Here is a 16,105-nt window from a genome sequence, read left to right on the forward strand (position 1 = left end):
TGACAGCTGCTTGCTCGCCAAACGCACCGACCTGGACGCAGCTTCTTAGGTTTTGTGATGAGACAAACCCCAAAAGAAAAAAAGTAGTGGAGAGGAAGGTGAAGGTACATGTACAAATGTGATACGTGCTTCAGCTGATACCAACAGCCTGTTGTCCTGTCAGTGCTGGGCCAAACCTCCTGTGCTGTCCCCTGCCTCACAGTGGGCCCTGCACCCCTGTGGCGGTACAGCTTTTGGGGGGCAGTCCAGTCTGACTGCAATACTGTGGATGTACTACTAGTGTAACATAAGTAACTCAGCCCCTTAGTTAGAGATTTCTCTTTTTATTTAAATGGCAGATGGATTATGCAGCAGAGTTAAGGAAGTAGGAAAGGGAAATGAGACAACTGAGCTTCAAGATAGGGATAAGGGTTTCACAATCATGGGAGATAGTCCAGTCAGCTAAGTATGAAGTGGAGGATGAAAGACGATGTGATAAATCACAGTAATTTGTAGATCTGACTAGCTTCTAGCATTAAATAAGCCTGCAAAATAATAACTTGCTAGTCTTTTCTAAAACATCTAACTAATACGGAAAGTATCTGTTGAGTAAGTACAGAAGTTACTAAGGTGAACACTTCATAAACGTTAATTGGAAAGTAGCTTTGTGCAAGACCTGTATTAGAGCAAGACAATACCTAATGCTTCAGAAAAACTGGTAGAGCTGTTCTTAGTAGGATTTGTAACTGTAGAGGGGAAAAGGTATTTTATGACTAATAATGTTGTCTTAGTCATAATTTGGCTGTGGTGGTGCTAAAACAACACTTTATAGTGTGTCAATAAGTACAGCAGACTTCCACTAAAAAACTGAATAGGCAGTCTGTAATTTGATAGGAAGTCTCACAATAGCCTACAATATTAAAATATCTAAGTAGGCTTTCACTCCCAAAGAAGATATAAACTCTTTCAGAGCTATCATGAGATACAATTATTAAATAATTATGTGCATACCTGAAGCTGACCTCCACTTACTGTATCAACATGCATTTCTGCTTCTGAGCAACACGTTAACAGTAACTTGAACAGAACTGGCTTCTGACTCAGAAGCAGTTCCCGGAACTGCAGTAACAAAAGCATTAAGCAGGAGGAAGGAGGTCTCGCATCTTCTTGACTGCCAGATTACTTATCTCGGCTACTGTATTGGCTCTTCTTCCACGTCCCAGCACAGTTCTGCCAGCAAGTCTGATGGTTTGCAGTCAGTAATTCTGTAATGTTGCTGTACTGTCTGAGCTGTTGCATTTTTGTTCTGAGGCACCAGAAAGTAACTGTGTGCTATGTTCTTCATCAGATAAAACAGTACTTGCTTCTATGGGAGAGGTGACAATTAATCTGTCACATTAGGTATCTGATTTACTACTCTGGTGCTGCTAACTCATTTCGTTAGAGATGAAATGATATAACTAAAAAAGAAACAGAACCTGTGTTTTGTTTTTTTAATTTTTAAACAGACAAATATTTCTTTAATTTTCCCTCCTTCCAGTGCTTGTCTCCACTGATTCACTGTAGGGATTATCCTGGCAAATTGTAGGGTTTTCCTAGCAAACTCTATTAGATAATCCCACAGAAGACTATCACTATACCATGCATATAGTTTTAGTAACATTCTCTAAAAAGCTATGTCAAAGTATATCGTGTGATTATTCAAAGTATTTTATAGGTTATTTTCCCTTAGAGCAAATTAAGAGCTAGAAAGAATTCTTTGTCACTAGAGGAATCATCAGTCAAACCAAGAATTTCTTCATTTTGGGATTGGAAAAGCATTCTCCCTTGTTTATTGGTATCAGTAACTGAGAAATCTCTCTTGCTTTCTGTTTCAATAATAAATAGAACCTCTGAGATAAATATGGTGTTTTATTCACACAGTTAACATGAAGTCAGCTGATTTCTCCTTTTCTTTGGAGCATTGCCTAGACTCTCACACTGGCATGGTATCAGAGACTTGCCCTGTAAACTGCACAAGGATATTTTCAATAACTTGACAGTTGTTGCTCTGGTTTAAGTAACTCAGTGGTGTTTGCTGTTTTCTGTTCCTCTGAATATTGGAAAATATTGTTAATGCAAGAATAACTCTTACCTCACTTGCATTAGATACAGAGTTTGTTGGAGGCTTGATAAAATGTTTAAATTTTGAGGACATAACTTTCTAATAGCATCACCTTCTAATTAATTTGTAAAAGATTATTTCTTGCTTTGGCCCAGAACCAATTTCTGTGGAATTTTGTCTGTATGTACCTGAATTGTTGTAATTGGCAGCTCTCTATTAACAGAGGAGAAGCCACAGCATTTACTTGACAGATCAGGATAGTGTCTTTTAGTTGAGTGATACATAGCAATGCTCTCTCAGTAGAGATCAAGTTTTGCCATCAGTAAGAAATGGGTAACCAAAAGATATGTCAAAGCTGAGGAGGTTTGGGCCGTGAATATATATATGTAAATTAAAAAAAAAAAAAAAAAAAAAAAAAAAAAAGCTGTATTGATCCTTCATTCAGTTACATCTACAGAGATGAAAAAACAATTTTTTAGTATCTTGAGAAGGGTATAAATACCCATTATTGCACAGTAACTGGTTTTGATTCCAAGAAATGCAGTAGTATCTGTATTCCTTCAGTTAGGAAAAAAGAAAACATTGCATATTTTTATTAAATAGCTTATTTTATCCTCTGTATTCACTGCGTGGCTTTAAATCTTTAAATCATGCTGTAGGAAACTAGTGTGGTTAGCTGGGAGACAAAATGTTTTGCATTTATTAATGAGTTTATTTCAGTATCTTTTTCTCTTGAGACCATGCAGTGGTCACTTAGAAACAGCCAAAACAAAGGCAGACCAAAGCAAAGTGGTCAGCTCTCATTCCAGCTTGGGGTGCATTGCTTCCCAACGTTTGGATGCAGCCTTCTTAGTGTGTTTAGCTTTATGTATCTCTTGATGTGTTCAAAGCTTCAGTCATTCTCAGCTGCAGTTCTTGGTACTTGCTACTTCTGCAAATCATCTCTTATTTCTGAATTTGGGAACTCCAAAAATAAGGAACTTGGGCTGTTTGGACACCTGTCAAAAGTTTGGTTTAAATGACTTCATAGATCCACTGTGGTAAGCAAGGATAGGATCTGTTTCCCAGAGTGGCAGTCTTCTGATTTCGCCAGAAGAGGTGCTTGGGGTCCCTGCCCTCGGCTGTTTATATGAATTTAAAAGGTACACTCACACAAGTATGCAATACCTTTCTTGACTGAAGCCAGTCCTCTATAGGCTTGTTGAGAAAAAAAAATATGAAAGTAATCTAAACCTATTAAATAACAGACACTAAGGGTTATCAAGCATTTGAGAAACTTAGTACAACAGGAGGTTAACAGGAAAAATTGAGCACTGTTGCTTCTACTGTTTCCTCTGTAAAAATAAAAGTTGAAGTTGCTTATAAAAAGCTGCAAGCTGCTTATTCGTTAGCTTTTTTCTTTTTTTCTGTGCTGCTAGTAATATCTACACGGTCTTGTTCAGATCTCTGATGTGCTTGCTGGACAATTCGTCAACCACTGCTTTCACTGGCAATGTCTACTTCATCTTTTATTGTGGAGGCTGTGGTTAAGCAGCTTTTGCTATATTTGCTTGCATTTGTTGTTCTTATTTATTCTAAATTGGTGTCAGTGGGGTGGTCAAGGCAATAACTTTCTCAGAAAAAAGTAGATTATAGACAAAACACAAAAAAGAGAAGTAAGAAAGGGTTCCTAATCTGGTGATGCAATGAAGTGAGAAACCTGTACCTATAGTTCTTAGTTCTTTTGACCTGCAGATTTTTGTGAAGCAGACTGTGGTCCCTTCTTCTACAGCATAATTAGAATCATAAAGTCATAGCATCTTAAGGTTGGAAAAGACCTCTAAGATCACCGATTCCAACCGTCAACCCAACACCACCATGTCTACTAAACCATGTCCCAAAGTGCCACGTCTACATGTTTTTTGAACACCTCCAGGGATGGTGACTCCACCACCTCTCTGGGCAGCTTGTTCCCATGCCTGACCACTCTTTCGGTGAAGAATTGTTTAATAGTATCTTTTCATAATTTCTTAATACATTTTTTCTACTTCACTGAATAGCTTCAGCTCCCTAAAATTCCTTGCACTCAGTTACAGAGAACTTGAGGGGGTGTCTGAGGAATTAAAATTCACAAAATCCATACTGTTTGTGTGGGCCTGAATCATACAAAGAGGTAGAGGTGCTCAGGATTGGTCTTTAGGTAGCTGTAAGCCACAGGAACATTAAATGCCTTGGAATGGGGTCCAGCCCATTGACTGCATGTTCTTGACAGGATATACCAGGAGATACTGGAGATAACTCTGTCGGCAGTGCCCAGCTCTGAACCTTGGCAAAACCAAAAGCAAGGCTCATATCTGTGGCCTATGAGCCCCTTTTACAGTGGAGTCTGTGCTTGGGAACAGACCACAATTCCCTCAGCTGCCCAAAAGGTTGCAAGCCTCAACCTCCTAGTTTAGAAGAGGAGGAAGCTTGGGGCTGTACTGGAGGCCTCCACAGCTGTTCCCATGAAAGCTGTTCTGCCGGACTCCCGAACTGGAGGGTGAAACATTTGTTTCTCCTGTGAATGGGCCTGAATTCATGATCCACACATCTTTAAAACCTATAAATAATCACCAATTAAAAACACTGAAACAAACATTGGAAGAACAGCAAGGACCCAAACCTGTTTGTTTCTCAGAGAATACACTAGGTGTATGGCTTACATCCTTCATGCAGGGTAGCGCAGCTTCAGAAGAAGGGTTTGAGAGTTCCACTTCCCTGTGGCAGAGCAGCCCAGAGACCATGCTTCAGGACTGTGGAAACATGGACCTGAAGCTCCTGGAAAAGAATGCAGTGTGACTGTGCCTATGATACCATGTTTGCTGTCTGCAGTTACAAGAAGAACAGCACAGCTATTGGAATGAAAATTGGGGTAAGTGCTGGTTTATTCAAGTGACTAACAGTAGAATTACTATGTCTGATGTGGATTTTACTATCTTTTGTGTCTGGTGTGTGTTTTAGTTGAAAAAATCAGAAATGCTCTAGGGAAGCCCCTAAAATACATGGTTTTTTCAACTGTCAGTGTAGTATTTTTGCCCAGTTTTCTTGCCTCCATCATTCTGAAACTTAACACAGGCTGTGGTTTTCACACATCCTTTTCCTTGTTGGTTTGGGCTTGCATTTGTATTCTGTTTCCCAGTCTTGCTCTATTTTATTTCAGTGTAAGGGGAATTACATGATTTTTTTTTGTCACATGCTCCAATACACCAGTATACACAGGGTTTTTTTGTCACATGTTCCAACGTACCAGTGTACTGGACTAGTAATATGAAGTGGCAGTACTAGTGGCAGTAACAGAAAGGATATGAATTTCTTCCTTTTTTTTTTTAAAATTGTTCTCAGCTATAGATAAAATGACAAGTCCTTTTGTTAACAAGATGAATGCCGTTGTGCACTGTCTGTCCCAAAGCTCCTGCTAAGAGATCTGTGCATTTGTGATGCTCACAGGCTTCTTGAAAACCAAGGCGAAGAACAAGAGCATTTCCCAGTGTCTTTTCCTCCGTCTGTAGGCCAGGCAGCAATTGTATGTTGCTGCAGGTCCTGGTGCTCGTGGCGTGCTTGCAGAGCATTGCAGGTGCGGCCAACTGCTAGTGAAAACGCTTCACACTCCATCCTTGGCTTCCTGATGAAATACCTTGTGCTAGTAAAAATACTGTAATAAGAGAACAGCATGCTTATAAATCAGCAGTGCTTTAGCAAAATATTGCTAAATCAGCAATATTTTGTTAATTTTCAGTTTTTTCAGCTTTTTTTCGACTGGGGAGTTCCAGCATGTGCCATAGCACAATCATTCTAATGCTAGTGAAAGTAATGAATCACTGGTATTCAGGTGAGGAAGAAAGTGGTGGAATTCATAGTTTAAATGTGGGCCTATCAACACAAAAATAGTTTAGAAAATACTTGATATCTTGCTACTGAAAACAGCTTCATGTCTTTGTCTTCATATATCTGCCTAATTCTCCCCAGAGAGCTTTGTGATAGCTGTGTTCTCTTGGCACGACAAATGAATCTGGACTGCACAAGCTAGGCTGGCAAATTGATGTTGTTATGTTGTCACTATTATTTATGTTACCAAGCTAAAAATGTGAGGGCTATGAGTTTTTAAAGTGTAATAGAGAAACAGAAGAATTCCATTGAATGTTTATGGCAGACTGGCAGCAGCCTTGGATATCCCAGCCTAATAAATGTAGAAACCAAGGTCATTTCTGCAGGAATGCCTTTTGAAGGTAGTCTATCAGAATTTTGCAAAGCAGTCATCTAAACAGGTCTTTCATTCAGCCTACCTTGCTCCATCAGCTTTCTGAGAATGCTTGTCCAAAGTTCTCTGAGATTCTGAATGACCACAAAGATTTGAGGCCCTAATCTTTCTTTGCACCTACTAGATTGGAAATTCCCAACCTTTTGAGTTCCTAACCTCACTTGAGGTTATGTTCTGGGAAAGCTGCCAGTATGACCAGCACCATTGCAGTGCATTACCTTGGGCTCTATGCCATGTCTCACCTGTAGTGTTCATGCTGCACTACTGAGGCTCCTCATAGTGTTTGGGAAGCAACATGGTAGGTGATACTACAAGTGTAGGCATGGAAGAATGCTGAAGGACTTTTATGCATCAATGGAAGCACAGCTAGTTTCTGAGGTGAGGAAGCAGGGAAAAGATTTGATCAGACAGTTTTAAAAACAAGCTATGGGGGAAAAAACAACTCCTTTGCAATCTAAAAGACAGATCTTTTATGTTCAAAACATCTTCCATAATATCACACCTTTACTTTCCTACACAGAGTCATTTCCATAATAGGCATAGAAGATTTTACATTAAGAGCTGCAAACCTTGGCAGAATTACGTAGGAAATCCTGTGTGTGTATGCACAACAAAAGATGCAACATTGGGTAAATCTTAGAATGGAGATTTTGGTTGCCAAAGTAAGCTCCTGCAGTCCAGCTTTGCAAAATATAACAAAGTTAGAGGATAGGCTGGTAATTAGATATTCACTGAGGGCAGCATTCTTTAATGCTCATGGACATTGCTGCAAATTCCCTATTGGTTTCAGCAGATACTGTATTACGAATGAACTGTACTTCCTTGCAAATGCCTTTCATGTTGTCTGAGCTGTTGGCTCTATCTTCAAGCTCTGGTTTTCCAGTCAGCTAGTGCCTTTGGCCTCTCTGGCTATAAACTGGATTCAATACCAGAATTTTTGTTTGGGATTCCTTCTGTCCAGGCTGAATAGCTTTGACATACTGCTAGTTGAGCAATTTTTCATAGACTGGAAAGTCTGTTTAACAAATTTCCCTACTTTCCAAGTGTAATGACTCAAGCCTGTATAATATATAGGCATCAGCATTTCACTGCTTTGCTTCACTTCAACTGCAAAACTTCCCTACCTCTTCTAAGGATTCTCTTTAAATGACACTCTTATGTAGGTAAGAGTGATGTTTCATACCAGCTGTATCTCTTTTTAAGGATCATCATGATAGTCTTCCTCTCAAAGTCCAAAGGAAAAGATAGGCCTTAGCTATAGAAAGTGCTAAACAATAGGAACATAAGAAGCAACAAATAGTAAAAATGTACAGCCTGACTTAGTTCTCTTTTTCACACACATTGTTTGTGCTATGATATATTTTAAAGAGGAAAGTTAGTTAGAAAGGAGAACTTGTGCTTTTGATTTCTCTACATTGAGGGGAAGTATCATTTCTAAGTAAATATGATGCTGCCCAAAGCTAATTTTGAAATCAAAATAATCTTAGTAAAATCTTAGCAATTCATTTCACTGCTTTTCCTAGGGACAGTGAAGCAGCTGAAAGCGTACCAATGTAGGGCAGGTTACATCCTTCACTACCTGGCATCTGGTCATGTCATGAGCCGTGGTAGATTTTATCTAGTGTCAAAGAATTTTTTAAATTTAGACAAATGCATAACCAAAAGCAGAAATACAAAACACATTTAATAATTTTCTCAAAATTGCAAATTAGGACTGTAGCAGCACTAGAACTTGAATCGAGTTTTCAAAGCTTAAGCCACTGTAGTCCCCTTGCCCTTATTTTGGCCTTAGCTACAAGATAATCAGTTTTGAGGCCAAAGGCAGAGTACTTCTAGCACATTATTGCTTGGTATGTTTGCCTATAGCCCAGCAAAAGCTGGGGACAGCTGTGTAGAAACTATGCTTCCTCCCAGATGATGATCTTGCAGATCTTTTTGGAAAATTCCTCAGGAATCCTTAAAACATGTGGGAAGAGTAAAACAGGATTCAACTTGAAATCTTTATATCTTGACACCTATGCAAAGGCAATTCCACTTTTGATCTGTCTCAAATCTAGACATAACAGAAGAAACAATATTGTATTTGGGTTGAAAAGCCTATAATTTCCTATTCACAGTGAACTCCTGGGCACATTTGCAGGTGGGAATTGCTTAAGGTTTGAAACAGAAAATCTTGCAGAAAATCTGCTTTTCTCATGCTTAAGTGGCAATCATTATGACATATCACAATGTATTTGCTCACTTGCTTGTCTGCTTCTGGGGGGAACTATCCTATGGAGGGGAGTTCTTTGCCCACAAAAAGAAATCTACCATTCCCACATAATTATATCCCCTCACAGTCAAACACACATGTTGGAGCACCAAGCAAGGCTTTCTGTATCTGGCTTTTGCAGAGCTAAGGTGCAGCAGGTCAATGAGTTGCAGAGACTGGCTGAGAATTACAGTTTAAATTGAGTTTCTTCTTTTAATTCATAGCTTCTCATGTGGCTTGAATTCTCCACCTCCCATCAAGGAGACTTCTTTGTCAGGAGAACTGCTGCCTAGAGGGGCCTTGGATGTGACTGATGATGGTGAGAAGGGTTTTGAAAACATCCCTGGCCAAATAATTGAGACAATACTTTTTTTTTTTTTTTTTAATCTACTGAACTCATTCAGGAGCGTGCTGCAGGAGAAGCTGAGATTGAGACTGTCTCTCTTCCCAAGCTGTGGTAAACTCATTCAGATTTGCCATGATAGTGAGCAGTTCCCAACTTTCTGCAAGGCAAGCCCCTAGCTGCCTTCAGCATGTGTTCTGCTCCACAGGACAGTAAAGTACAAGTAGAGGCATCTTATTCAGTGCAGTTTTATGTTGATAAAACTAAGGGAAACAGTTCTTTTCATGTAATCCCCCACGAGCAATGCTACTCTGAATGAGTTGGAGCTTATTCCTACTCATACTTCAACAAAACTAACGTCTCTTCTGTTTTGAATCAGTGTAGGCAGCAACTTTAAAGGAAAATACATTTAAAAGACAAATTCTGAGTGAGATAAGAATATGCATGAAAGATCCATGGGATTTACTTTTCCATAAGGAAAATTTGCTTTTCTCAGTTGCCATTTATATAAGTGCAGTAAAACTTGTTACCTATCTGTACTGCAAGTGAAAATCATACTATTGGATAATGAGATAGCTTATTTTTCCAATGTTTCGCATGCAGTTCCTCATATTGAACATAAATATCAATGTTTGGAAAAAGCAGCAAATTCTTGTTATTCTGCAAAGATATTTTGGATCTTAACCAGAATTTGCAGTAGTGTACTTTAAAAGTTTTATAAAGATTTAGCAAGTTCCTCTCAGTGCATTGTTTCTCACTAGGTGGAATTACTGTTTCACTTTCAAATGTGTCTGATGGTGAAAAGCAGTGATGGCAATATTCAAGGTAGGAAAACCTAGTAGCGAATAAATAGAAAAATATTTAGATTATATTTGAATACTTATCCCACACTCAGCCTACAGGCTTGTTTAGGCAGCCATGTAGCAGACTGGATTTTAAAGATACCATCTGTAAGCCCCCCCAGACAGCCCTAGAAATTTTGCCCCAGTATTTATTTCAAAGCTGTAGGTTCTGCTATAACAATCAGGTATCTAAAAACAAAGTGGAAAAAAACTACAGTGTAAACTGAATTGTTAGTAGTTGCTAACTGTTTATTTAGCCACTGTCCTCTTTATAATGCTGTTGCTTCTATTCTAAAACAATGAAGTACTGTTCGCCAAACATTAACAATGCCTAAACACAAGCCACTGCAAAACATTGTACAGATCATGAAGTAGAAAGTTTAAAATAGGCAAAAGGAAAATAAATCAGCATTAGGAAGCACTGGATAGAATCTGTTTAAGTTTAGATATTAATTTTTATATATTTGAGCCTCATAAAACACATTTTCATGATCAAAGATATGGAAATGTAAAACATATTGCCTTTTAAAAGTTGTATAGATGAGAAAATGAGTTTAATTTACAGTATTTTTTATATCCCAGCAAAATTGGTAGTTTACTTTGCATCTGTAACAAATTGTTGTTAGCAAATGTAGCTACTATGAATAAGAACCATGTTAATAGAATCTAGTTAACCAAGTTCATAAATTATATACCTTATTTTTGCTTACAACATGACTGATGTTCATATTTGGCTCAAAGGTGCTTATGTTAAACACATTAATGTTCTAGTAACTAATGATATTCTCCCTTTTCATGTTGGCTTTGTACTTATTCTGCATTGTGCAGGCAGTCACAATATACAAGGCTGGTTAATAATCTTTGCACTCTTAACAAGAAAAAAAATACTCTACTTGTAGGTACACATTTTACTAGTCTGATCAAGATAGTTTGCTGTGTTCCTTTTGCTCTGCTCTTACTGAAAACTTGGGGGGTTTTCTTTTTAAAGTTTTCCAGTCTGAAGGCACCCATTCTTTATTATACTCCTGTTAGAAAATGTTCTTATGATGAAGGTAAGATGCTATTGATTGCATTTAGAAGTCTTTGACATTGCCTAGCCTTGAGCTCTACAGCAGAAGAGCAAGAAATGACCAAAGAAGGCAATATTAAAAAAGACTACTTAGTAGATTTGAGCTGAATCAAGGGCTCAGGTTGTAGTAGGTTTGGAGCTATATTTTAACATTGTGTTTGGTGGTATGGAAGATATGCTACTTTTTTAAACTGGGGACTTGAAAACTCATCTGTTTAAGGAATTTAAGTTAAAGCATGTGCCCCTCGGATATAAGTATGTTAACTTTGAATAAGAATATATGAAAGTCACACCCAACTTGTTTCCGAGTTATTTTTCCTCCTAATAACTTCAGATACAGCAGAAATCAGAGCCAGATTTGGGATAATTTTTTTACTGCAGAGTTTTTACCCTGGTTCTAACCCATTTGACTTTCATGAAAGCAGAATTTATTCACAACCTAATCTCTAATCTTACACTGGAGTCTCCAAGTTTTAAACCTATCCCTTTTGCAGAGGGCATGTTTGGTACTGTTCTGATTCAGCAATGACCTTGCTGGGCCCACTAATGGACCCATGCTCCACCTTGGCCGGGAGACAAAGATCCACCTATAACAATCCTTCCTTAATGGGATAAATACTTTTTTTTTAATTATTTTTTCTGGTGACAATGTTGCTGATTAGAAAATTGTGTTTTATGAATGCGTGGAAGAATTGTGCTGTTGTGTTATTTCATCAAGTTATTTGTTGGTGGAGAGCTTATTTAAAGTCTTAATCAAATGAGGAAATACCTCTGCTATTGCAGGCCAAAGTCTCTTAACATTTTTTTTTCACTTCATCTTTTTGATGCTGACTGAGTGGATTTTTTTTATTTTATTGAAACAGTTCAGATTTTTCTCAGACCTCCTTGAAACGTCTTCAGCTGCAGATATGAATCTCTTTAAGGAGATCCTGCCTATAGTAAGGAAGATTCTTTCAACTGCTACAGCTTCTGATGACCATGCATTGCTTAACCTCATGCTGAAAGAAGATGTGATATCCAAGGAGTACCATCAAGCCTTACTCCATGAAAAAGACAGAGAGGACCTTGCAAGGAAGATATCTTTGACATTTGTGGAAAAATGGGACCTGTACTCGAACACTGTGGTTCCCCTCTGTTGTTTAAACCTCTGTGGCAGTAAGCCTCAAAACATGACAGATAATGAGCCAACAGGAAGCAAGTACATTTCTGGTAAATCAGCTTTTTTTTTCTTTTTTGCTTTGGTAAAGATTTACTTTTGTTTATTGCATTTTGAGATTGCATTGTGGCATAGTGCAAAAGTGCATCAGTGGAGAGCAGGTGGGTAAGAGAGCAGAACGTAATGCAAGAGCAGCTCTACAGACATCCACCCATTCAGGATAGCTACCGGATACCCATTTTCATAGACAGGCCATAATAAAACTTGGTTTTTGCCACCTTTTGCAGAAACAGAAATGCAAAGTAGATTAAAGACACCATGATAAGGTCAGTTTTTCTCCACTGAGATACGAACCATTGATAGTCTGAGTAGCATTTGTTCGTGACACATGCTGGCAACTCGTGTAGGGAAATCTCTTTATCTTTTTCAATCGTATATGGGAGGAATGCTTTTCACTTTAAATTCCAGATGTCTATAACCAACAAAATTGCACTGTCTACAAGAGACTGCTGCAGATTTAAGGAGGGGAAGTACTTAATGACTTATGAGGCTGGATCAAGAATTTTGAGGTTTTTAGTGGGCAGCAGGAAAGATAAAAATGTAGACACCATGTAATTTTGAGGCAGTAAACTCACTTTTTTAGTCTAACCCTCCAGAGGATTAATGTTGGAGAACAGGGATAGCTCTGGGACAATCCTAACATTGTCCATACTATGTGAAATGACGGAACCTCAGCTTAAATTATAGCAACAAAACCAAGCAACTGTAAAAGGAAAGTAAAAGTAAACTTAATAGAATATTGGGGTAGTCGTGTAAAACTGATGGAAGGACCTTGGGCTGTAATGTAGTGAGGGATATAAATTTTTTCCTCTTCTAAAATACAGTATTGGACATCACTTCTCAAGGCATGGATGAAAGTATCAGAGGAAACGCTGGGGAAAAAAAATAAGATAGTTCATGAGAGGGAAAAATACTGACCTTGAAGATTTTAGTGCTATTATTATACACATTCAGGTTAATGCCAAGAACTTATATTTTAAATGTAGAATATCATAACAAGTGGCCTAGTGTCACTTATGCCGGGAGTATATACAGTCTGTTTTCTACTTTTAAATAAATCCCTGAAGTGCTTGAAAAGATACCTGCTCCTTCTCTTTTTTGTAATGGTAGCACCTAAAATCTCCATTCAGAGATCTTGATCTTGTCATGTCTGGTTCTGTATCTCTGTCACAAAGCCTATGTTTATTTGAGACATGACAGAGGGTAGTTAAATTGTATCAGAAGCATCATTAGTCTTCATCCGTCACATGTGCAACCATTGTCACTGTCCTCTAGATTTTGTAGTAGAGATGGGCTTAAAAAAAGTGTTTTCAAAGACATTAATTCACCAGGAAATGACTCAAATGGTATTAGAGACTTCAGCTTCCTTTCAAGCAAATTATTTTCTGACTTTCTTTTTGAAATTTGTTAATTTTTCAGCCTTATGTTCAATCATTGTTTTACTCTGAAGAAGCCTTGCAAAGAAAACTCAGGTTAGGAACAGATTGATATTGACAGGTTTCTCACTGACTGCTTAATAGTTTTGCAGCTAATTCTTCTACCACAAAACAGATCTTTATAATTTCTGGACAAACATGTCCCAGCATTCCCCCTCTGGCAAAGTGCATTACCAACATCCATTTTGCAGTGCTTCCAATACTAATCAATATGTGCTGTTCCCTCCTTTTGCTGTAGGGCAGCATATCAGCAAACACTGAAGCAAAGAAGCTGGTGGTCACCTGAGAAGCTTAGGTAGTTCTCAGCTGTCTCACAGCTTCTTGTTTTCCAGACTGCTTTTCCCTCTGTCTCTAAGACAATCTTTATAGACTAGTCCACTAGATGAACCAGTACTCTGATTTACTCCAGCAATTTCTTTCTGCTGTTTCTACACAGCTATGGGTGTTGTACAAAAAGTGGACAACAGTCTTTGCTGCGGTTACGAACTGGAATCACAGTAAACAGCTGAACTCTTTTGTTCCCCAAACTTTCATTCTTGAAGTATATAGATCGTCTCATGGGATTACAGCATTAGAAGCTAGTAAAGAAATCTGCCTGCAGGGCTGGTAAAGGAGATTATAACTCATTGGGTTGGTGCTGCACATTAGAACAGGGCTAACAAATAACCCTCTTAAATTTTATGGGGATTTCTCGTGCAGTGTCTCCTATCAAACCAGAGCACCAAAATACAGAATCAGTATTTGTGCAGCTTTCATTATTTTCTGCTCTGAATGCTGTTACACCGAGATGCTGCTTTTCTTCTCATGTGCTTAGAGGAATTCCAAGAACACAGCTGCCTGGCTGGTTAGAGAGCCCGAAGAGGCTAGTGCTCTTCATCACAGGCTGGGTCCTGTATCTCTGTAAACACTGGGAACAGGTAAGCTACTCCCAGCAAGGAAACAGCTTTAGCATTTCTCAGTGAGCATGAAGTGGATCTCCTCTGCCAAGGTAAAAGGCTTACGCAGGTCAGCAGCTGCTTTGCTTGTAGGACCTGCTGCCTTGTGCAGAAACCATTTGTTACCAAGCAGCTGATTAAAAACTTGCCTTACTGAAGCAGAAAGTCCTGGATGTCATTGACTTCATCAAATACCATTTCCTTCCTTTCCCCTTCAGACTCTGGTGGAACTTTTGTTATAAGCTATAGCCAATGGAATAATACTACGAAAAGTGTTCGCTCAGTTGAGAATATATTCTCTTTCATAATTAATTTCTAATTTGTGTAAATCTATGCATGATAAAAAATAGAAAAATAGGCAAATAAGCTTGCAGAGCCACACAGAAGCAGCTATAGGCATCATGATAGGAATGCTCATGAATGAAGGTGGTTTTCAAAAGGTTGTTTGTCTTATGCCAGGTAGGCGCTGGCAGGGTAAGCCGTGATTAGATGAATAAACATTCTGTCAGATGCTGCTACAAACAAACTCTGAACATCATGTGTAAGCCAGACAAGATTTACAAGCTCCTGTTTTGCAGAACATTGTACTAGTCATTTTTGGCCCATGGCAAGACACTCGCACAAGATACCAAACTAATTTTGTATTGGTAGAGTCTGTGAACATGTGAAAGAAATACTTTCACTTCTGTTACCCCACATGGAGCTGCAAGGTAAGAGTGTTGGCATGCTGCTTGTTTTATTCTTACTGATGGAGTGTTTAACAGCATGACTTTTGGGCAGATTTTAATTGGAATGAAAAAGTAGAGGAAGAATTCTGGGGATATACACCAGAAATTGTTACTGCTAGCTCTCATCCAATTTCGGTTTCCATTCAAATAAATCAATCTGTTCCTACCTAGTGGCAAGTGCAAGCTCTTCTTAGCAGTGACGAGTGACTGTTAAAGGTAAGAGTGCTTATTATACAGGGTTGCTAGAAGGGAGGTTCCTCTTAATTTTTCTCTTTGGAATTCCCCCTGAGCCTTTAACTCTTCAGCAGTGACTGGTGTGGCTCATTTCCTCCTTTCTGGTGTCACTTTCTATAAGCCCTGAGCAGTGATAGCAGCTCTCCTCGTTTTTTGGTACTGAATCCAGAGTGAAAGAACAGGAACTGTCAAATTAACTAAGGTCAGTTTTTTCTCAACTCTTGAATGCAGTGCTTTTGTCATGGCAAATTCATCTTACCTTACCTTTTGTAGATATTGGTAACTACAGTGTGTCAGTATCTGGACATGTATTGCTTGAAATATTATTACAATGAAGTCTGAATGCGGGTGAAATTTGGGAGAATTTTTAGTGATTTTATTTTGTGGCTAGCCCTGTTACTTGCTCAAAAGTGCTGGAGTTTGTTTCAGACTTTAAGAACGTACTTGGTTTTTGTATAAATGTTGTTCCTATAGAAAATGAAACAGAGTCACAGCCAGAAACTGACATTTCTATCTTTTTCAGAGATCTGGCAAGACAACCTAGAGCTTTACTTTCCCATTTAGGAGGGCTGAGATTATGTCTTGAAGAAAATCTCAGTGTTCAAATGTACTTTTTTCTGCCAAAAAAGCTTATAGGCAAGGCGTCTGCTGTGCTGCTTTATTTCATTTTGCTGCTGGGATGGGAGAGCTGG

At 38.5% G+C, this 16,105-nt stretch overlaps 1 protein-coding gene across 7 annotated transcripts in view; it reads left to right on the plus strand.

Moving 5' to 3' along the window:
• Nucleotides 1-11,745: 11,745 nt before the first annotated feature.
• CIITA (class II major histocompatibility complex transactivator) overlaps nucleotides 11,746-16,105 on the plus strand; it is a 38,793-nt gene continuing 34,433 nt past the window's right edge. For 5 of the 7 annotated variants that reach the window (XR_012837894.1, XR_012837893.1, XR_012837895.1 and 2 more), the window contains exon 1: nucleotides 11,748-12,073. Coding sequence is in view for 2 of the 7 variants with exons in the window: in XM_075767716.1 (XP_075623831.1) it covers nucleotides 11,773-12,073 (301 nt within the window). In the remaining 5 variants the exon portion in view is untranslated. Of the gene's footprint in view, nucleotides 12,074-15,502; nucleotides 15,616-16,105 lie in introns of those variants that run through there. The other 2 variants (XM_075767719.1, XM_075767717.1) reach the window with 2 other exon arrangements.

The sequence above is a fragment of the Balearica regulorum genome, chromosome 15 (assembly GCF_011004875.1).
Source record: "Balearica regulorum gibbericeps isolate bBalReg1 chromosome 15, bBalReg1.pri, whole genome shotgun sequence".
NCBI classification, from domain to species: Eukaryota; Metazoa; Chordata; class Aves; order Gruiformes; family Gruidae; genus Balearica; species Balearica regulorum.